Below are 23,737 nucleotides of genomic sequence, written 5' to 3'. Positions count from 1 at the left end.
CAGTGTTTTAATTGTTTTTGTCTAGAAATTGTTAATACGATAACATATCCAAAATGTTTTCTTCACCACAATAAAACTAAAATCGGCTGCATTCACGCAGTCATTAAATAATGCTGCCATTAATGTAGTTTTATCATTAATATTGTACTGTAAGAACAATAAGCTGGACTCTTCTTCAGCTCCGTTGCAGAGCTTATTTCCTGTAAACACTGGTATGTTTCCGTCTCTCTCCACTTCTGTGAAGGCAGTAACACTAAAATAAGAAAAAGCATGTATTTCAACAGTCCCTCATTAACTGCAAATTTAACGCTGTATTGTAAAAATGTTTTCACAGAATTCGTGGCTGAAACAAACTGTCTATAGAATCAGTTGTGTAGCCCAGATGAAAAAAACAACACATTTACACCAATGATAGAGAAGAAAGAGTATTTATTCTCTGTCATTACTGCCTTTTTAATTTTACTGAATTTACATTTACCCTCAGCCAGCAGTTTTAAATTTCCCTCATTGTCACCTGCTCTGGCCCCTGGAAGACAACTGACTATGGTTACTGGTGTCTCTAGCTTCATGTCTCAGAACAAAAAAAGAAAACAAAAATAAATAAAAACAATTCTTCCCTCTGAGGGAGCTGCTGGGTCCTATTTGATTACTGGAATGAACTTCAGGGTTCCTGATGTTTCTGACATAATGTCTGCCTCATCTGGCACAAGACAGCTGTGATGAAAGAAATGGAGTACATTTCTACAAACCACTGGACCAATCAGTGCAGACCCAGCTAGACCCTGTTTCCTTTGCTCGCTTTCCCCAGGGCGACTGTAGCTGTTGCATTGTAAAATCTAATTAGTTCGTAGAACTTAAAAAAAAAACTATGCAAAATTGTTGCCTCAAAAATGATTGCTGAATGTTAAGTTAAAAATGTTGAATAAACTGAAAAAGAGAGTTTTTCACTTGAAAACAAAAGTGCAGAACTGTTGAAAGCTGATATTCACACAGAAGTTTGAAAGTTGAAAAGTAGCTCTTTTGAGTAATGACAAAAGAAAAAAAAAATAGAGTCAGAAAACATCTGAACATCTCAGGGTCCTTTCCTCCCTGCTTTTAAATCAGATGTCACTCTGAACATAAACACAAGCTACATGTGATATCTCTGATTGGTACTTGTTTCTACCTGTGCTCATGCTGGCATGATTAAAGCTAGCCAAGCAGCAGTAAATATGTGAAGCAAGGCAGAAGGATATACTCATAAACAGAACAGAATCATAAGAATATAAGACTATGAGCACTGCAAATGTAACAAATATATGTTGACATCAAATGGTATGTTATTTGAAATCTAGATGAAACAATGAGACATGTATTTTTTCCAATATTCATTTTTCATTTTTTTTTATTAATTGTCCAAATTCGTCTGACTTAGTGTCCCAGAAATCATCATTATGACTAAATGTGACTCACAAATATGTTTTAAATGGATGAGGAATCATCCATTTAAAACATAGCTCGCAAATATGTTTTAAATCCATTTAAAACATATTTGCGAGATGCCAGTGAACATTTTTTAAAAAGCCCCCAAATCCCCTATGAGCAAGCACTTAGCGACAGCGGGGAGGAAAAACCCCCTTTGGGGGAAACCTCCGACAGAACCGGGCCCAGGAAGGGGTGGCCATCTGTCGCGACCAGGTGGCGTTTAAATGTTCACTGACAATTTAGCTGTATTGTAAGGAAGATGACTCCCTTACCTAGTATTCTTTCTTTTATAACTATAACTTACAATTGTTCCAGGTCCTGCACAGCTCCTCCTCACCAAGAAATGTGGTCGTAGGTGTAGAGAAAAGAATGGTTATTGGGAGCAAATAAGGTCTACAATTAAGGAGAACTAACGCAAATGTGTTGTAAACTTCCATCTGCAGCTGTTACGCTCTGTTATCAGATGAGGAATGCCACCAAAAGAATGGCACAGATAAATACAGCAGCAACAATTAGGAATTTGATGGCATCATCACGCCAAAAACCCCTTGGCCTCTTTGCAATCTGCTCGAGGATTTCGTTCATACAGAACTGAAGAACCTTCACAATTATTATGTCCACAGCAGGATCTGGTGTGGTAATTGTGTTTTTCAGTTTCTCAGCAGTTAGTACCTTTTGAAGGTCACTGAGGACAGTCCTGCTGATCCGTTTGACGACATTTTTTGATATATCTATGCTCTTTGGGAAGCTGAGGCCCTCCATTGTCTGGTCTAGCAGCACTTTAGTGTGGGTGGCATACTCGTCATTAGTGTAGCTTTGGAGAGCATTACATTTACTCAGGACTCTGACCAATACAACGCAAGCAAACAGCCGATGCTGCTCTTCCTTGGCTGTTGTTTCAGCACCTGGCTGTGATCGGTCAAATATATCTTTTGCAGATGGTTTCATAATTTAAATATGAAAATCGAAAAGCGCTATATAAATGCAAAAAGGAAAGAAATATGAAGGGTTTCTTGTTTTTGTTGTTCTCCAACTAATCTCAAAACTCGCCAAAAGTTCACTCACAATTCTGGTGTGTTTGTCCCTATATGTGCCCTCGCGAATTCTCATATCTGTGACGCATCAAAGAGAACTCATGACGCATCAAAGGTTTACATTCGCACATGCGCACACCCGCACAGTTATAAATCATATTTTTTTTTGTTTGTATTTCCAGGTGAATTGATCTAAATGGTTTTATTTACTTATGTAAATGCAGTGTCCCAAACATGTGTGTGGAAAATAGATTTAAGTTTAAGGAATGCCTGCAGTGTCGCATTCAGTCCAGAAATGCGATAATGCAGAAATGCTTAATGAAACGAGGGAACAACGGTTGAGTTGCCAGGATCATATGGTGATGATCGGTAAATAATGTGTTAGTATCACATCCGATAGGTCATTTCTAAGTAAGGAATACACTCGATCTTTAAGCATTTTTTTTTTACAGTGTTTTAATTGTTTTTGTCTAGAAATTGTTAATACGATAACATATCCAAAATGTTTTCTTCACCACAATAAAACTAAAATCGGCTGCATTCACGCAGTCATTAAATAATGCTGCCATTAATGTAGTTTTATCATTAATATTGTACTGTAAGAACAATAAGCTGGACTCTTCTTCAGCTCCGTTGCAGAGCTTATTTCCTGTAAACACTGGTATGTTTCCGTCTCTCTCCACTTCTGTGAAGGCAGTAACACTAAAATAAGAAAAAGCATGTATTTCAACAGTCCCTCATTAACTGCAAATTTAACGCTGTATTGTAAAAATGTTTTCACAGAATTCGTGGCTGAAACAAACTGTCTATAGAATCAGTTGTGTAGCCCAGATGAAAAAAACAACACATTTACACCAATGATAGAGAAGAAAGAGTATTTATTCTCTTTATTTTAACTGTCCACACCAGAAAGCGTCATATTTCCTATGACCATTGAATGCACCTCTCAGTTTACCCCACGTGAGGGCAATTAGCTCAGCAACCAATCAGAGCCTACCCAGGCCGTATTGACCCTGTCAGCCAGGAAGTGAGGTGAAGGTGCATGGAGTTCCCGGGTTTTTTCTCATCTCAGCAAGAGGAGTGGAGGCATCTGATACTCAAACCGAGAAATTCACGGACAAAAGAGAGGGAAAAAACTCAGGATTGGGAGGAAAGGAATCCAGCATACTTACCTGCTGGAAATCCGGAGTCGAGTGGCTGGATGAAGGAGAGAAGCAACGTCGGTAAGACAAGTGTTATTCCGAAGAAAAAAACTTGTAGAGACTTATCGTCGTGATCACGCTAATGCTAGCTCGGTGTCTCACAGGCTAACCACTCACCTTTCATCTGGAGAGCTGCTGCAATTCCGACACCAGTGTGTGTTGGCTTTTGTGAAACAGAGCAACGGTGAGCAACATGTTCTTAGCTGCTCTAAAGATAGTTTTTGTCAGTTCACTGTGAGTTTAAAGTAACCTAGAGGGTAATTTTTAGTGCATTTCTCTCTCACGAATAGGCCTATAGTGTGGAGAAATTAAGCACACTGCTTTAATACCTCTGAACTGAACTCACATGTATATTTTGTTGCTTATTTGGACATAGTTCTGAATTTGTTATGGTGTATTGTATTTTGAATGTCAATGGTTACTTACCATAAGTATTGTTTAATTAATGTTTACATGAATAGAGACATATTTGAGCAACTTAGATGTTTAGTTCTCATATTTGATATACTTCAAAATTGAATGTTGTACAACAGAACTGTGAGATTTGATAAGATTTAAGATGTTGATGCAATGAATATGAGGTTGATGCAATATTTTGATTTTACATTTTAACCTTAAACAATGCATCTGAAACAGATTGATTAGAATGTACATTTTATGACCTGGATTATAGGTCAGGTTTTTTGGAGAGGACAGAAAAGTCCAAGGACCAGGACGATATTCCGGTTGTGATAGATGGCGAGCCAATCACTTTGAGGACGATCTACCCCAAAGAAGATACACACCACACACTCATACATTCCAGTTACACTCACAAGGACCTTTGAAGTTGGCTATCGCCAGCTTAACTCTAAATTCTTAAAGGGCCCCAACGAGTACTTTTATTTTGTTTGAGTGTGCACACTATTTATTTTATTTTATTTCTTTACTTTATCTGTACAAATTGGACAAATATCTGTTATACCTTGTAACAATACAAGAGTGGCTACTCAAAAGTTAACATTGTGTCCAGGTCATTATTGCTGCTCAATACTTTGGCTCCATACGAATTTGGTGTCTTCTGATTCTGGCCAGGGTCTTATTACAAGCCCAAGTAATTATTGCGCTGTAATTCACCTTTATACCTTAAAGTTGGTTACAGAAGTGGCGAGCCAGCCAGGAGCCATTTGATTTGAGCATCAATATTGAGGCGATGACCAGCATGGATTTCATACAAAAGTCTGGTGTCAAAATACCTAATGTGGTTGTTGTCGCTGGGATAACACAGGTATCTGAGATGAAGATGAACACGTCATTGACTTTTTGAAACAGTATGGTAAAATCGCAAGAGTCCTTTTTGTTGATGATTCACTGTCCGACTTCTACCAAAACCTGATCGTTGAATACTCTAGCAGTTCAGCCTTAGAAGGTTTAGAACCTCGTTTGCCATACACATACACAGCACAAGTTGATCCCAGCGTTGTCTATGAAATTAAAACACTCAGTAGCATGTACACTACCAAGGTTGGGAGTAATGTTACAAAGACCTACTTGGCTGAACTCAAGGAACTAGCCAAGCTGAGTGGCAAAGACTACGGTGAGGTGCTGAAGGAGATGATGTGTCAGATTGGGGAGGATGTTGAAGCCATGCGACCTACCACTGAAGAACCTTCTCCCACGTATGTCGAGACCACTGTTGTATCTCCGCCCGCTCCTAAAGAGCGACAGTGTCACACCTCACATTCAGATGTTACACCAAATGATATTGGTGCTACTGATCATGTTCCCCTCACTAATGGAAGGAGAGCAGCGTCCCTTTCAGTAAGTGACTTGAACCCACCTGACATTCAGAAGGTCGTGGTAGAGCAGGTTCCCAGACCTAACAACGAAACTGATTATGACACATGGCGCACACAAATTGAACTGCTCCAAAATTATCCCAGCATGTCCCCCCTGCAAATATCCAGAAAGATCCATGAGAGCCTGCTCCCACCAGCAGCTGATATAGTTAAGAGTTTACGGCCCGAGTCACCACCTGCAACTTATTTGCAGCTTCTAGATTCTGCCTTTGGCACTGTAGAAGATGGGGAGGAGCTTTTCGCTCAATTCCTGAACACCCTTCAAGATCCAGGTGAGAAATCATCCACTTACCTTCACCGGCTACAGCTAGCATTAAACAGAGCCACGAAGAGGGGGGGAGTCGCATGTGAAGAAGTGGACAAACACCTACTTAAACAGTTCTGCAGGGGATGTTGGGACAACGACCTACTCAGCGCCCTGCAACTTGAACAAAAGAAGAGCAGCCCACCCCAATTCTCAGACCTGTTGTTAATGATTCGCCCTGAGGAAGATCGACAGCAAGCAAAAACTAGTCGTATGAGAAAACACATTGGCACCACAAAGCAGAGAACTCAGTTACAGTTCCAGGGTGCACATGTTTGTGAACCAGAGGAGAAACATGAGAGTGGCATTGCTGCTATTGAGGATCTGCGAAAGCAGGTGGCGAGTCTGGAAAGTCAACTAACTACATTTATGTCACGGAAAAAGACAAAATTTGCAAACAGCAAGGGATCTGCAGGGAAGCCGCAGAGTAAGATGTCAAAGCCACATGATGTAGATTGAAGTCTGTCTTTGCATACGTCCAAGAGGCAAACAGGCAGACCCAAGCCCTGGTATTGTTTCACCTGCGGTGAAGATGGACATATCGCTCCATGCTGTGTTGACCCTAATGGACAGCTAGTGCCTTACTTTGGCTACATAGAAATGACCATAACTTTTCCAAAGGACTTTACAGGTGTTCCAGTAGATGTAAACACACTTGCTTTAATCGTCCCTGACACTTCACAATCCCTCAAGCTTATAGGCACAAACACCCTAGATGTACTGTTCGACATCTACTCAAAGACTGACTTAGCCGATCGTCAACCCCTCCCACGTGGCTACAAAGTAGTTTTCAAAATCATTGAGTTGAGACGGAAGCAGACAAGTGACAACCATCAGGGAGTAGTGAAGCTACTAGGCAAGATACCTCAAGTCATTCCAGCTGGTTCAACTGTAGTGGTGGAGGGAGTCGCCCTTGGCAAGGGCCTTCAGGATGAAAAATCAGTTGTCATTGAGTACCCGTCATCGTCCCCCTTGCCCGGTGGCCTGCTACTTAAAGCCGGTCTGGTTGATTTTCCCCAGCGGCGGCCCCACAAGTTGCCAGTTGTTATAAGCAACGAGTCTGACCACGACATTGTCATCCCTGCCAAGTGTACTATTGCAGAGGTTAGTGCTTATCAGACCATCCTATTAAAGGAACACAACAAGACCAAACAGTCAGAACCACCCCAGAGAACTCCAGAGACTCCGTCTTTCCAAGAGCCCACCATAACTTTCAAATTTGGTGACTCCCCAGTTCCACTGGAATGGAAACAGCGCATCACTCAGCAGCTCAGTGGCATGCCTGAGGTGTTTGCACAGCATGACCTGGATTTTGGCCGGACGGACCAGGTGCGACATCATATAAAACTTTCAGATGACACGCCTTTCAAACTACGTGCCCGGCCAATCCACCCACGGGACATTGAGGCTGTCCGGAAGCACATTCAGGAACTCCTTGATGCAGGAGTTATTAGAGAGTCAGAGTCCCCATTTGCGTCACCCATAGTGGTGGTCCGGAAAAAGAACGGCCAAGTCCGGTTGTGCATTGATTATAGGCGTCTAAACCTCCAGACTATAAAAGATGCGTACAGCCTTCCGAAGCTAGAGGACACGTTCTCAGCCCTCAATGGTTCACAGTGGTTCTCTGTTCTTGATCTAAAATTAGGGTACTACCAGATCGAGGTCAAAGAAGCAGACAAACCGAAGACGGCCTTCGTGTGCCCTCTCGGCTTCTGGGAGTTCAACAGAATGCCTCAGGGTGTAACGAACGCCCCCAGCACGTTCCAGAGGTTAATGGAGCGGTGCATGGGGGATATGCATTTGAAGGATGCATTGGTCTTTCTTGATGACGTGATAGTATTCTCCCGAACCCTTGAGGAACACGAAGAAAGACTCATGAAAGTGCTCACTCATCTAAAAGAGTTTGGGTTAAAGCTGTCACTAGAGAAATGCGTCTTCTTCCAGACTTCTGTCCGTTATCTGGGACATGTGGTCTCCAGAAATGGCGTTCAGACTGACCCTGAGAAGATTTCGGCTCTTAAAACATGGCCTGTCCCCCAGACTCTGCGAGAGTTAAAGTCGTTTCTTGGTTTTGCTGGGTATTATAGAAGGTTCGTTAAGGGGTATTCCAGCATTGTGAAACCTCTCCACAACTTAACCTCGGGGTACCCACCTAGCCACAAGAAATCAAAAGTAAACGCAAGACAAAGTGCACATCAGTACCATGACCCAAAAGACCCTTTCGGAGGTCGCTGGACGCCAGCTTGCCAGCAAGCCTTCAAGTCAGTCATCCAAAGTCTCACCACTGCCCCTGTACTTGCCTTCGCTGACCCCCAGAAACCCTATATACTGCACACCGATGCTAGTACCACCGGGCTCGGTGCTGTATTGTATCAGGAGCAAGAGGGACAACTTAGAGTCATAGGCTATGCAAGTAGAGGGCTGTCACGGAGCGAAAATCGCTATCCAGCGCACAAGTTGGAGTTTCTGGCGCTCAAGTGGTCAGTTACAGAAAAGTTCAGCGACTATCTCTACGGCAACCACTTCACCGTTGTAACGGATAGTAATCCGCTGACTTACATTCTGACTTCAGCAAAACTTGACGCAACTAGCTATAGGTGGCTAGCAGCACTGTCCACATTCTCTTTCAAACTCCTCTATCGTCCAGGGAAGCAGAATGGAGATGCGGATGGATTATCGCGCAGACCACACGGAGGGCTAGCGGACGATCTGAAATCACAAAAGGAGATTGAACGCATTCAACAGTTCACTCAAGATCACCTTTGTGACCCAGACAACATCAATGCCGTAAATCAGTCTGTGGTGAAAGCAGTCTGTGAGAGGCAGTTCACCTACAGCGTCAGTCCTGACGATGAAAGAGAGGCAAGTGCAGATTGTGTTGCCTTGGTGGAGGTGCTTGCTATGTCTCCTAGTGCTGTACCTGATAGCTATGGGCAAGAGGAACATTTTGGAGGTCTGCCAACCATTCCCCATTTAACTGAGGCAGAGCTGGCAGACGAGCAAAGAGCCGATCGGTGTATAAAGCATGTTATTTCCCAGATCGAATATGGGGACACACCACCTCCAACCGTGCGTACACAGCTCCCTGAACTTCCACTGCTCTTCCGAGAGCTTAACCGTCTTGAGCTCCGCAACAATGTCTTGCACCGGCGACGCCAAGAGGGGTCCCAGACAACCTACCAGCTTGTACTTCCAGCTGAGCTTCGCAACACAGTCCTCACCAGCCTGCATGACCATATGGGTCACATGGGAGTCGATCGTACACTAGACCTTGTAAGGACAAGATTTTATTGGCCAAGGATGGCTTTGGACGTGGAAAGGAAAGTGAAGACGTGTGGCAGGTGCGTGCGGAGGAAGGCACGGCCTGAAAGAGCGGCCCCCTTGGTCAACATTAATACGACACGACCTCTTGAACTCTTGTGCATGGACTTCTTGTCCCTGGAAGCTGACAAGAGTGGAACCAAGGATATATTGGTGATCACGGACCACTTCACTAAGTTTGCAGTTGCTATCCCAACACCTAATCAAAAGGCCCGCACAGTGGCATAGTGTCTGTGGGAGAACTTTATGGTACACTATGGCATCCCAGAAAAATTGCATAGTGACCAGGGTCCAGATTTCGAGTCCCGCACAATCAAGGAACTCTGCCAGGTGGCTGGTATCCACAAGGTGAGGACAACCCCATACCATCCTAGGGGCAATCCTGTGGAACGATTTAATCGTACCTTGCTTGACATGTTAGGCACTCTCCGTGATCAAGATAAGTCCTGTTGGCGTGACCATGTAAGACCCCTGGTCCACGCTTATAACTGCACCAGGAATGAAGTGACTGGTTTCACCCCGTACGAACTGATGTTCGGACGCCAACCTCGGTTGCCAGTTGACCTTGCATTCAACTTACCAGTACAAGAGGAACAACACTCATCTCACTCTGAATATGTGCAAAAACTCAAGTCACGTCTCAAAGAAAGCTACAAGTTAGCTATGGACAAGGCTGCAAAGATAGCTCAAAAGAACAAAATGAGGTTTGACAGATATGTAACTGCCTCAGACTTGGAAGCTGGAGATCGGGTATTGGTCAGGAATGTCCGTATCCGGGGGAAACATAAGATTTCGGACAAGTGGGAACACACTGTGCATGTAGTGGTGAGAAGGGCAGGCAACCTCCCAGTATATACGGTTAAGCCTGAAAACAAAGATGGTCCCCTAAGAACACTACACCGGGATCTGTTGCTACCATGTGGCTACCTACCTGTGGAGGAAAGCAGTGAGTATGTACAGAAGCCAGTGTCACGCAGGCCAAGAACCCGTGCAAATCTAGCGCTAGAGGAAGAGAACTCCTCAGACGAAGAGGATGATTTGCTCATTCCTGTTTGGTTGAGTCCCCCTGTCCAAACAGTGAGTGAGAGTCCTGTCAATGTTCCTGATATTGACAACCCACCTGTTTTTGACAGCCAATCTGATTTTGGCAACATACCTGATATGCCTAACAGTACTACAGATAATACTGAGTACTTATCTACCAATGGAGTCACACCGACCGAACAAGTGGATGAAACAACCTTAACTGAAAATGACTCACCCGTTGATGACCCAGATGTCCAAGAAAGGCAACTTCCAATTGAGGAGGCTGGCACCAGAGGTGCGAATCCTGATGAGAGAATGGAGGAGACAGTCCCAGTGGATACAAGGGAAAACACAGATACAAATGATTCTGTAAGGAGATCTGAGAGAAACTGTCGTCCACCACGATGGCTTGACTATACGGAACTAGGCAATCCTCTGATCACTGCAGCAAAATCATTCTTGCAAGGACTGTCTTCAGCTTGGGCAGATGTCATCAGTGATGGTGAAGAGCCTGTTCCGCCCTCTTCCTTGACCCGTCAAATAATCATCATTTAACTGTCTACCATGCACAGGGACGTGCATGAGTTCAGGAGGGGAGGGTGTAACAAATATATGTTGACATCAAATGGTATGTTATTTGAAATCTATATGAAACAATGAGACATGTATTTTTTCCAATATTCTTTTTTCATTTTTTTTTTATTAATTGTCCAAATTCGTCTGACTTAGTGTCCCAGAAATCATCATTATGACTAAATGTGACTCACAAATATGTTTTAAATGGATGATTCCTCATCCATTTAAAACATAGCTCGCAAATATGTTTTAAATCCATTTAAAACATATTTGCGAGATGCCAGTGAACATTTTTTAAAAAGCCCCCAAATCCCCTATGAGCAAGCACTTAGCGACAGCGGGGAGGAAAAACCCCCTTTGGGGGAAACCTCCGACAGAACCGGGCCCAGGAAGGGGTGGCCATCTGTCGCGACCAGGTGGCGTTTAAATGTTCACTGACAATTTAGCTGTATTGTAAGGAAGATGACTCCCTTACCTAGTATTCTTTCTTTTATAACTATAACTTACAATTGTTCCAGGTCCTGCGCAGCTCCTCCTCACCAAGAAATGTGGTCGTATGTGTAGAGAAAAGAATGGTTATTGGGAGCAAATAAGGTCTACAATTAAGGAGAACTAACGCAAATGTGTTGTAAACTTCCATCTGCAGCTGTTACGCTCTGTTATCAGATGAGGAATGCCACCAAAAGAATGGCACAGATAAATACAGCAGCAACAATTAGGAATTTGATGGCATCATCACGCCAAAAACCCCTTGGCCTCTTTGCAATCTGCTCGAGGATTTCGTTCATACAGAACTGAAGAACCTTCACAATTATTATGTCCACAGCAGGATCTGGTGTGGTAATTGTGTTTTTCAGTTTCTCAGCAGTTAGTACCTTTTGAAGGTCACTGAGGACAGTCCTGCTGATCCGTTTGACGACATTTTTTGAAATATCTATGCTCTTTGGGAAGCTGAGGCCCTCCATTGTCTGGTCTAGCAGCACTTTAGTGTGGGTGGCATACTCGTCTTTAGTGCAGCTTTGGAGAGCATTACATTTACTCAGGACTCTGACCAATACAATGCAAGCAAACAGCCGATGCTGCTCTTCCTTGGCTGTTGTTTCAGCACCTGGCTGTGATCGGTCAAATATATCTTTTGCAGATGGTTTCATAATTTAAATATGAAAATCGAAAAGCGCTATATAAATGCAAAAAGAAAAGAAAATAAAAAAGGAAAGAAATATGAAGGGTTTCTTGTTTTTGTTGTTCTCCAACTAATCTCAAAACTCACCAAAAGTTCACTCACAATTCTGGTGTGTTTGTCCCTATATGTGCCCTCGCGAATTCTCATATCTGTGACGCATCAAAGAGAACTCATGACGCATCAAAGGTTTACATTCGCACATGCGCACACCCGCACAGTTATAAATCATATTTTTTTTGTTTGTATTTCCAGGTGAATTGATCTAAATGGTTTTATTTACTTATGTAAATGCAGTGTCCCAAACATGTGTGTGGAAAATAGATTTAAGTTTAAGGAATGCCTGCAGTGTCGCATTCAGTCCAGAAATGCGATAATGCAGAAATGCTTAATGAAACGAGGGAACAACGGTTGAGTTGCCAGGATCATATGGTGATGATCGGTAAATAATGTGTTAGTATCACATCCGATAGGTCATTTCTAAGTAAGGAATACACTCGATCTTTAAGCATTTTTTTACAGTGTTTTAATTGTTTTTGTCTAGAAATTGTTAATACGATAACATATCCAAAATGTTTTCTTCACCACAATAAAACTAAAATTGGCTGCATTCACGCAGTCATTAAATAATGCTGCCATTAATGTAGTTTTATCATTAATATTGTACTGTAAGAACAATAAGCTGGACTCTTCTTCAGCTCCGTTGCAGAGCTTATTTCCTGTAAACACTGGTATGTTTCCGTCTCTCTCCACTTCTGTGAAGGCAGTAACACTAAAATAAGAAAAAGCATGTATTTCAACAGTCCCTCATTAACTGCAAATTTAACGCTGTATTGTAAAAATGTTTTCACAGAATTCATGGCTGAAACAAATTGTCTATAGAATCAGTTGTGTAGCCCAGATGAAAAAAACAACACATTTACACCAATGATAGAGAAGAAAGAGTATTTATTCTCTGTCATTACTGCCTTTTTAATTTTACTGAATTTACATTTACCCTCAGCCAGCAGTTTTAAATTTCCCTCATTGTCACCTGCTCTGGCCCCTGGAAGACAACTGACTGTGGTTACTGGTGTCTCTAGCTTCACATGTCTCAGAACAAAAAAAGAAAACAAAAATAAATAAAAACAATTCTTCCCTCTGAGGGAGCTGCTGGGTCCTATTTGATTACTGGAATGAACTTCAGGGTTCCTGATGTTTCTGACATAATGTCTGCCTCATCTGGCACAAGACAGCTGTGATGAAAGAAATGGAGTACATTTCTACAAACCACTGGACCAATCAGTGCAGACCCAGCTAGACCCCGTTTCCTTTGCTCGCTTTCCCCAGGGCGACTGTAGCTGTTGCATTGTAAAATCTAATTAGTTCGTAGAACTTTAAAAAAAAATATGCAAAATTGTTGCCTCAAAAATGATTGCTGAATGTTAAGTTTAAAATGTTGAATAAACTGAAAAAGAGAGTTTTTCACTTGAAAACAAAAGTGCAGAACTGTTGAAAGCTGATATTCACACAGAAGTTTGAAAGTTGAAAAGTAGCTCTTTTGAGTAATGACAAAAGGAAAAAAAAATAGAGTCAGAAAACATCTGAACATCTCAGTGTCCTTTCCTCCCTGCTTTTAAATCAGATGTCACTCTGAACATAAACACAAGCTACATGTGATATCTCTGATTGGTACTTGTTTCTACCTGTGCTCATGCTGGCATGATTAAAGCTAGCCAAGCAGCAGTAAATATGTGAAGCAAGGCAGAAGGATATACTCATAAACAGAACAGAATCATAAGAATATAAGACTATGAGCACTGCAAATGTAACAAATATATGTTGACATCAAATGGTATGTTATTTGAAATCTAGATGAAACAATGAGACATGTATTTTTTCCAATATTCATTTTTCATTTTTTTTTATTAATTGTCCAAATTCGTCTGACTTAGTGTCCCAGAAATCATCATTATGACTAAATGTGACTCACAAATATGTTTTAAATGGATGAGGAATCACCCATTTAAAACATAGCTCGCAAATATGTTTTAAATCCATTTAAAACATATTTGCGAGATGCCAGTGAACATTTTTTAAAAAGCCCCCAAATCCCCTATGAGCAAGCACTTAGCGACAGCGGGGAGGAAAAAACCCCTTTGGGGGAAACCTCCGACAGGACCGGGCCCAGGAAGGGGTGGCCATCGGTCGCGACCAGGTGGCGTTTAAATGTTCACTGACAATTTAGCTGTATTGTAAGGAAGATGACTCCCTTACCTAGTATTCTTTCTTTTATAATTACAACTTACAATTTACTTTCTTTTATAATTACAACTTAGTTCCAGGTCCTGCGCAGCTCCTCCTCACCAAGAAATGTGGTCGTATGTGTAGAGAAAAGAATGGTTATTGGGAGCAAATAAGGTCTACAGTTAAGGAGAACTAACGCAAATGTGTTGTAAACTTCCATCTGCAGCTGTTACGCTCTGTTATCAGATGAGGAATGCCACCAAAAGAATGGCACAGATAAATACAGCAGCAACAATTAGGAATTTGATGGCATCATCACGCCAAAAACCCCTTGGCCTCTTTGCAATCTGCTCGAGGATTTCGTTCATACAGAACTGAAGAACCTTCACAATTATTATGTCCACAGCAGGATCTGGTGTGGTAATGGTGTTTTTCAGTTTCTCAGCAGTTAGTACCTTTTGAAGGTCACTGAGGACAGTCCTGCTGATCCGTTTGATGACATTTTTTGACATATCTATGCTCTTTGGGAAGCTGAGGCCCTCCATTGTCTGGTCTAGCAGCACTTTAGTGTGGGTGGCATACTCGTCATTAGTGTAGCTTTGGAGAGCATTACATTTACTCAGGACTCTGACCAATACAATGCAAGCAAACAGCCGATGCTTCTCTTCCTTGGCTGTTGTTTCAGCACCTGGCTGTGATCGGTCAAATATATCTTTTGCAGATGGTTTCATAATTTAAATATGAAAATCGAAAAGCGCTATATAAATGCAAAAAGAAAAGAAAAGAAAAAAGGAAAGAAATATGAAGGGTTTCTTGTTTTTGTTGTTCTCCAACTAATCTCAAAACTCACCAAAAGTTCACTCACAATTCTGGTGTGTTTGTCCCTATATGTGCCCTCGCGAATTCTCATATCTGTGACGCATCAAAGAGAACTCATGACGCATCAAAGGTTTACATTCGCACATGCGCACACCCGCACAGTTATAAATCATATTTTTTTTTGTTTGTATTTCCAGGTGAATTGATCTAAATGGTTTTATTTACTTATGTAAATGCAGTGTCCCAAACATGTGTGTGGAAAATAGATTTAAGTTTAAGGAATGCCTGCAGTGTCGCATTCAGTCCAGAAATGCGATAATGCAGAAATGCTTAATGAAACGAGGGAACAACGGTTGAGTTGCCAGGATCATATGGTGATGATCGGTAAATAATGTGTTAGTATCACATCCGATAGGTCATTTCTAAGTAAGGAATACACTCGATCTTTAAGCATTTTTTTTTTTACAGTGTTTTAATTGTTTTTGTCTAGAAATTGTTAATACGATAACATATCCAAAATGTTTTCTTCACCACAATAAAACTAAAATCGGCTGCATTCACGCAGTCATTAAATAATGCTGCCATTAATGTACTTTTATCATTAATATTGTACTGTAATGCATCTGAAACAGATTGATTAGAATGTACATTTTATGACCTGGATTGTAGGTCAGGTTTTTTGGAGAGGACAGAAAAGTCCAAGGACCAGGACGATATTCCGGTTGTGATAGATGGCGAGCCAATCACTTTGAGGACGATCTACCCCAAAGAAGATACACACCACACACTCATACATTCCAGTTACACTCACAAGGACCTTTGAAGTTGGCTATCGCCAGCTTAACTCTAAATTCTTAAAGGGCCCCAACGAGTACTTTTATTTTGTTTGAGTGTGCACACTATTTATTTTATTTTATTTCTTTACTTTATCTGTACAAATTGGACAAATATCTGTTATACCTTGTAACAATACAAGAGTGGCTACTCAAAAGTTAACATTGTGTCCAGGTCATTATTGCTGCTCAATACTTTGGCTCCATACGAATTTGGTGTCTTCTGATTCTGGCCAGGGTCTTATTACAAGCCCAAGTAATTATTGTGCTGTAATTCACCTTTATAACTTAAAGTTGGTGTGGTGGGGCGTGGTCTGCGGTGGCGTGCAGGGAGGGCGGACGCACCTGCACGGCATCCGCAATCACGCCCGCCACGTTAAAAACACGGGGACTCAGGTGTGTGTGGTGTGTGTGGTGTGAGGTGTCGGAAATAAAATGTCTAAAAACACTGATCCCTGGACCCGCCGTGCCTTATTCATGCCACAGTGGTGTCGAAACTCGGGAGGCGGCACGGCGGGTTCTTATCGGAGCCAGGGAGTGGAGGAGCTGGCCCAGAGGGTGGCCGAAATGGCGGCCGCCCAGCGGGAGTAGGCGGCGGAGGTGCGTCGCCAGCAGCTAGAGCTACAGGACCAGTCCGAGCGCCACCTGCAACGGATCGGGGAGCTGGCGGCGCTGCTCTGGGCCTGGGCGCCACCCCCACAGGTGTGTACCAAGGACAGTGAAGCGGTGGAGGAGCCGCGTGGGGCACCTGAGCAGCCGGAGGGGGCAGACGAGGCGCGCGGGGATCTGCGCCTGCCTGAGGAGGGGGAACAGCCGGGTGAAGGGCTGCTCCTGCCGGGAGCGGTGGACGAGCCGCTCCGACCGGAGGCGGCAGACGAGGCGCGCGAGGGTCTGCACCGGCTGGAGGAAGAGGAGTCGCGGGAGGGGCTGCCGGAGCCGCTCCCGCCAGCGCCCCAGCCAGCGGCGGACGAGCCGCTCCCGCCAGCGCCCCAGCCAGCGCTCCCGCCAGCGCCCCAGCCAGCGGCGGACGAGCCGCTCCCGCCAGCGCCCCAGCCAGCGGCGGACGAGCCGCTCCCGCCAGCGCCCCAGCCAGCGGCGGACGAGCCGCTCCAGCCGGAAGAGGTGGAGAAACCGGGAGGGGAGATGGCGGTCCCCGTGCCAGGGGAGCCTGCTCGACCTGTGCCCGAGGTCGAGGATCGAGCTGCCCCGGAGCGTCAGATGCGCCGGGTAGTGAGCCCCTCCCGGGGCCGGCGGGGTCGTGCCGGCTTGCCGGGTAGCCGGCCTCCGGACCGGTTTCGCCGCTGCTGCTGGAGGCGTGGCCGACCCCCGGACAAGGCTCGCCGCCATTGGAGGTGTGGGCGGCCTCCGCAACGGACGTTGCTCCCCCCACCGGTGGGGTGGGGGGGAGTAGGTTCGGCCGGATGACTCCCCGGCCTCAATCGGGCGATGGGGGTGTGTGGTGGGGCGTGGTCTGCGGTGGCGTACAGGGAGGGCGGACGCACCTGCACGGCATCCGCAATCACGCCCGCCACGTTAAAAACACGGGGACTCAGGTGTGTGTGGTGTGAGGTGTCGGAAATAAAATGTCTAAAAACACTGATCCCTGGACCCGCCGTGCCTTATTCCTGCCACAGTTGGTTACAGTTGCATTTTATAGCGGGTATCTCAGTTGGTTGATGGCATAGCTGATGTCCATAAAATAAAAGAAACCTGCTAAATTAAAAAACAACAATAAAAATAGTAAAGTAATATTTATGTGTTGAAACCAAATGATGACATTTGAGCTTATTAATTCAAAGTTGTTTTTTTCAGGAGACTCTTTTTGGGGGTTCTTTGGGGTTTGTTTGTTTTTTTCCATATATCAATACTAAAAATCTGTCTGCATCATTCTTAATAAGGCATTGTTCATTAAGTTACATGTGGCTGCACCTCTGATGGCTGTCCCTCCTTGAGTCTGGTCTGGGAAGTTTCTTTCAGTGAAAAGAGTGTTTCCTTACTACTGTCACCAAACGCTTGTTCATCGGGAGTTGTTTGATTGTCGGGGTGTCCTCTGTATTATTCTAGTGTCTTTACTTACAATATGAAGCACCTTGATGTAGCGGCTGTTGTAATTTGGCGTTAAATAAATAAAAATAGAATTGAATTGAATATGCACCTATGTAGCTTACATCCTCCAAGAGAAATAATATGAAACAAATAATACATGTCAATGCTAAGACAGCTGATTAGAACACTGAGAGTCAGAAACCATCTGGACATCTCGGTGTCCTTTGCTCCCTGCTTTTAAATCAGATGTTACTCTGTGTCATGGTATGCTGTGTGCAGGCAGGACAACAGGGCCCACAGTGAACTAAAAGAGGCAGCTTTATTGCACTGTGGCATAAACTCTGGCAGCACGGATGAAAAACACAGCAAGTTGCGGGTACGACACGACGCTGAACGTTGGAGGACACACACTATAAATACACATAAGGGAACGAGGAACAGGTGGGAATACAGCCGGGAGAAATTAGACCTAACGAGACAGAGGAAGCGAAACTAGAACACCAACATAAGACATAAAACTTCAAAATAAAACAGGAAATCCACAGACTGAAAGAAAGAAGGGAACACAGTACAGGGACCAGAGTGACATGAGGGGCAAAGGAATACACAAGCTAGGAAACACACAACAGAAACCAAAACACCAGTAGTCATAAGCCATTAATCAAAAGGATGAGGAATCATCCATTTAAAACATATTTACGAGATGCCAGTGAATGTTTTGCAAAAAGCTCCCAAATCCCCTATGTCGCACTTGGCGACAGCGGGGAGAAAAAAAACCCCTTTAATGGGGGGAAACCTCCGACAGAACCGGGCCCAGGAAGGGGTGGCCATCTGTCGCGACCAGGTGGCGTTTAAATGTTCACTGACAATTTAGCTGTATTGTAAGGAAGATGACTCCCTTACTTAGTATTCTTTCTTTTATAATTATAACGTACCATTGTTCCAGGTCTGGCAGGGCTCCTCCTCACCAAGAAATGTGGTCGTATGTGTAGAGAAAAGAATGGTTAGTGTGAGCAAATAAGGTCTACAATTAAGGAGAACTAACGCAAATGTGTGAAAGGTCTAGAGGTAAATATGGTGCAAAGAAGTGGTCAAGATGTGATTACTCACACCAGTTCTGCTTCTTCTTTTTCTGTGGTTTTACCTCTGGTGTCCTTTTCTCCCGCAGGCTCCTGAAGAGACATGAGGTCTGTGGCAGGGAGTCCTCTTTTTCTTCCTGTTCCTGTTCTTGTTCTCCGGTCTCTTTTTCTTCCAGAGGCTCCTGAAGAATGGTCTTGTTGGAGCAGAGCTGGGATTTCAGGTGTCTGATTTCCATTTTGAGTGTCTCCTGGTCCTGGCTATGTTTAACTGCCTGTTCTTGGAGTTGATTTTGACATGCTAGGACCTGTTTCTGGAGCATCTCTATCTGCTCATTTTGGTTCCTACACTGGTCCTCCAATTCAGCCTCCAAAGCAAACTATAAGTTTTAATAAATGTTTGTTTTAAAAAAAACCTAACCAATGTAGAAGACGACTGTTTAGTGGAAAAGTATTTGACATTTGAGAGATTCTCACACATAATAACTTCTTTTAATCACGTAAACTAGGACATTTGGAAAACTTTCATGTTTAGTGAAAGATATTTATTAACACTATGCAATGAGTATTACTGAATGTCTGTTGGCAGTGGAATCTTGGTGGTTGCCAACGCAACAGAATGTCAACTAAGTTTTCTTTTAAATTCAGTTTCATTGCTGAAACTTTCATTGCTTTTTTGACACATCTATGCTCTTTGGAACGCTGAGGCCCTCCATTGTCTGGTCTAGCAGCACTTTAGTATGGGTGGCATGCTTGTCTTTAGTGCAGCTTTGGAGAGCATTACACTGGACTCTGAGCAATACGATGCAAGCAAACAGCCGGTGCTGCTCTTCCTTGGCTGTTGTTTCAGCACCTGGCTGTGATCGGTTGCATCGTATTACACTGTGTGTGATCTAATGTCAGTACAAATACAGCTGCTCTGTGACGGCCTCAGAGGTTGTCTAAGAGAATATTGGGAGCAACAACACCATGAAGTCCAAAGAACACACCAGACAGGTCAGGCATAAAGTTATTGAGAAATTTAAAGCAGGCTTAGGCTACAAAAAGATTTCCCAAGCCTTGAACATCCCACGGAGCACTGTTCAAGCGATCATTCAGAAATGGAAGGAGTATGGCACAACTGTGAACCTACCAAGATAAGGCCGTCCACCTAAACTCACAGGCCGAACAAGGAGAGCGCTGATCAGAAATGCAGCCAAGAGGCCCATGGTGACTCTGGACGAGCTGCAGAGATCTACAGCTCAGGTGGGGGAATCTGTCCATAGGACAACTATTAGTCGTGCACTGCACAAAGTTGGCCTTTATGGAAGAGTGGCAAGAAGAAAGCCATTGTTAAAAGAAAACCATAAGAAGTCCCGTTTGCAGTTTGCCACAAGCCATGTGGGGGACACAGCAAACATGTGGAAGAAGCTGCTCTGGTCAGATGAGACCAAAATGGAACTTTTTGCCAAAATGCAAAACGCTATGTGTGGCGGAAAACTAACACTGCACATCACTCTGAACACACCATCCCCACTGTCAAATATGGTGGTGGCAGCATCATGCTCTGGGGGTGCTTCTCTTCAGCAGGGACAGGGAAGCTGGTCAGAGTTGATGGGAAGATGGATGGAGCCAAATACAGGGCAATCTTGGAAGAAAACCTCTTGGAGTCTACAAAAGACTTGAGACTGGGGCGGAGGTTCACCTTCCAGCAGGACAACGACCCTAAACATAAAGACAGGGCAACAATGGAATGGTTTAAAACAAAACATATCCATGTGTTAGAATGGCCCAGTCAAAGTCCAGATCTAAATCCAATCGAGAGTCTGTGGCAAGATCTGAAAACTGCTGTTCACAAACACGAGCTGGAGCTGTTTTGCAAAGAAGAATGGGCAAGAATTTCAGTCTCTAGATGTGCAAAGCTGGTAGAGACATACCCTAAAAGACTTGCAGCTGGAATTGCAGCAAAAGGTGGTTCTACAAAGTATTGACTCAGGGGGCTGAATAATTACGCACAGCCCACTTTGCAGTTATTTATTTGTATGAAATGTTTGGAATAATGTATGATTTTCGTTCCACTTCTCACGTGTACACCACTTTGTATTGGTCTTTCATGTGATTGATTCATGTTTGTGGCTGTAATGTGACAAAATGTGGGAAAGTTCAAGGGGGCCAAATACTTTTGCAAGCCACTGTATATGACTTATGAGTTTCTATTGTTTTTAACAGGAATACTCTCTGTGGATTATTGTGGCGCTCTACGTCAAATTTATCAGAACTGTCTCACTCACCTGTAGGCCATGACAAATAACACAAGGATAATTATTATTAACAAGCGAAACATGCCTCTGGCTCTTTTCCGGTGTGCCCCCTTTTTTTTCCCACTTATTTTTTTTTCCATTTTTTTATTTATTTTTCTAATGTGTGACATCGAGAATAATTTTAATGATCATTTTATGTACATCTATGGTAACTAAACTGGTTGCTATATGGGGCTTTTCTACTCTACTTGAGCAATCAAAGCTCTGTGTAAAAAATGTCTCTTTCACCCATTCATTCGAGCACTATTTCTAGTTTCTGTGTAACATTCACATACATTCATAATCTGATGGATCAGAGAGCAACCTGGTGTTCAGTGTCTTTCTCAAGGGTACATTGGCAGGCAGACTGGAGCAGCCAGGAATACACCAACCTTCCGATGAGTAGATGGCCTAAAAATGTACGTCTATATATACACATACTGGCTACCAGCTTTTCTTTGGATTTTAGGAGTCATACAGGTAGTTTAAAGATGTGAGAAAATATACTACAGGCACAAACTCCCCACTTAACCCTCTTTGGGGAAAAAAAAAAATGCCACTGATGATTCCTGGAGCAAACAAAATTAGAAGAGAAAGTATAGCATTTTTTTCTTTATTACAATTGTTGTCTCTTATTTTCAATCAGGTGAAGAAAAATACCTTTTTTGTTCAGTATAATAAAATATGTTAACTTTATTCATTTCATGAAGAAAAACAATGACAACAAGAAAATAAAAACAGAAAAAATATTTTTGTCTCTCCCTCTTTGTAAACCTGGAGAGCTGCTGCATTGCGTGGGAAGCAAATACAACGGAGACAGAGTGTGAGGGAGCGGTGGAGAGGCTGGACAGGTGGAGGGGTAGAAAAGCAGGAGGAGACATAGGATAATGACAAAAAGATAAGGCCAGAGACATACCAAAAAACCCCAAAAAATGAACAGGAGGGTGGTGACTGGGCATTTCGGAGGACGTGGCGGTTGATTAGAGTAGGCTGGTGGTCCCGCGCCAGGACGACTGACAGTGTTCAGAGGTCGCTCTCTCCATACAGGGCGGTGGAGAACGACATGTAGTCGAGGGCTCCGGGGACACCGTCGGGGCCAGTGTACGGGGCCATGCGAGCGATGCAGTACTCGGCCTGGTCTGGAGGCAGCTCCCTGCGGAGCTCATCAGCTAGGATGTAATTCTAACAGGCATGACAAAAACAAATAAGAGATGTTCCAAAATTAGACAAACATAAATGGCCTGTATTTGTATAGCACTTTACTAGTCCCTAAGGACCCCAAAGCACTTTACACAACCAGTCATCCACCCATTCACACACACATTGACACACTGGTGAGTGAGCTAATAGAACATAAGCTAACAGAAATAGCCAGGAAACCAGACAATGATGGTCAAAAGCTCTGCAGAGCTGAGATGTATTGCAGATATTTCTGATAATCTCCTGTGTACTTATGGTAGTCATGCCATTCATTGTTAGCTCTCAACTATGACCACTTCAAGTGCAATCCTAAAGGATTAAGCTTCAGAATGATCTATGTTTAATTTTTACCAATATATATAGGCTGTGTGTTGTTTAATATAATACTTTACCTTATCCCCTGCCAGAACTTTGAAGGAGGCCATGACTTGGTCGGCGGTGTCTGTGTCGGCTGTTTCGCGGGACATAAAGTCGATGAATGCCTGGAAGGTGACGAGGCCCATTCTGTTGGGATCCACTATGCTCATGATGCGGGAGAACTCGTTTTCACCCTGTGGTAACAGAGAGGATGTATGAGAGACGATGCACAAAGCACAGCAAATGACTAACACCCTGCATGCAGTGATATATTTGTCCTACTGTTAATGTGCAACTATGTAATAAACAAGCAAATTTTAAGCAGTTCAGAATAAATTGAATTGCACTCAAAATAACATCAACAGCAGAGTATTTGATCATATTTAAGGTAAAATAAAATCTCATTACCGCTTCTCGTTACTAACACATAAACAAACGGTCATACTTGAAAACTGCACATGGCTTTACCAGGTTGTAACCCATGGAGATAAGGCAGGTTTTGAAGTCTTCAGGGTCCATGATTCCTGTTCTCTTCTACAAGATGTCAGCGAGGGAAAACAAAACCAGGCGGAAAAGAGAGAAACAGAGAAGGAGGGGCAGGGATAGCCATGTGAAGCATTAAAGGTTAAAAAAAAGAGTAGAATTAAGGAAGAAATCCACACAATCCGTGATGTGGATGTTGCAAGGTAAGGGGGAAACCACAGAGAGACATGTAGAGAGGAGGAAGAAAAGCAAGAATAGAATAGAAGGGGAGGGATTGAAGTATAAGGGGGAAAAAGCCAAGGAAAAACAAAAAAAAGAAACCAGTTAAACCTCTCACCGCAAGGGCGTGGCTACAATTAAGTACCTGTGCATCGTTGGCGATATCGAAGCCTAGGCTGATCAGGCAGGCCTTGAACTCCTCTGCGCCCAGAGTGCCCGAGTGGTCCTGGGGTGTGGGAGGCCAGTGCCAGGCG

At 43.5% G+C, this 23,737-nt stretch overlaps 1 protein-coding gene and 1 long non-coding RNA gene across 6 annotated transcripts in view; one reads left to right on the top strand and one right to left on the bottom strand.

Annotated features, from left to right (window-relative positions):
* The first annotated feature begins 1,444 nt into the window (after positions 1 to 1,444).
* On the top strand, positions 1,445 to 22,953 carry LOC146495918 (uncharacterized). The gene is made up of 3 exons (XR_014871318.1): positions 1,445 to 3,884; positions 19,127 to 19,169; positions 22,832 to 22,953. It is a non-coding gene; the product is annotated as an uncharacterized LOC146495918 (long non-coding RNA).
* actn1 (actinin, alpha 1) overlaps positions 21,824 to 23,737 on the bottom strand; it is a 54,422-nt gene continuing 52,508 nt past the window's right edge. For 2 of the 5 annotated variants that reach the window (XM_085144402.1, XM_085144401.1), the window contains exons 19-22: positions 23,629 to 23,709; positions 23,250 to 23,315; positions 22,817 to 22,975; positions 21,824 to 22,406 (exon numbers count right to left, since the gene is read on the bottom strand). In XM_085144402.1, the coding sequence (XP_085000528.1) occupies positions 22,248 to 22,406; positions 22,817 to 22,975; positions 23,250 to 23,315; positions 23,629 to 23,709 (465 nt within the window). In that variant the 3' untranslated portion in view covers positions 21,824 to 22,247. The remainder of the gene's footprint in view (positions 22,407 to 22,816; positions 22,976 to 23,249; positions 23,316 to 23,628; positions 23,710 to 23,737) is intronic. The other 3 variants (XM_085144405.1, XM_085144404.1, XM_085144403.1) reach the window with 2 other exon arrangements.

The sequence above is a fragment of the Neolamprologus multifasciatus genome, chromosome 19 (genome assembly GCF_963576455.1).
Source record: "Neolamprologus multifasciatus chromosome 19, fNeoMul1.2, whole genome shotgun sequence".
NCBI lineage: Eukaryota > Metazoa > Chordata > Actinopteri > Cichliformes > Cichlidae > Neolamprologus > Neolamprologus multifasciatus.
This window is presented reverse-complemented; position numbering and strand designations above follow the sequence as displayed.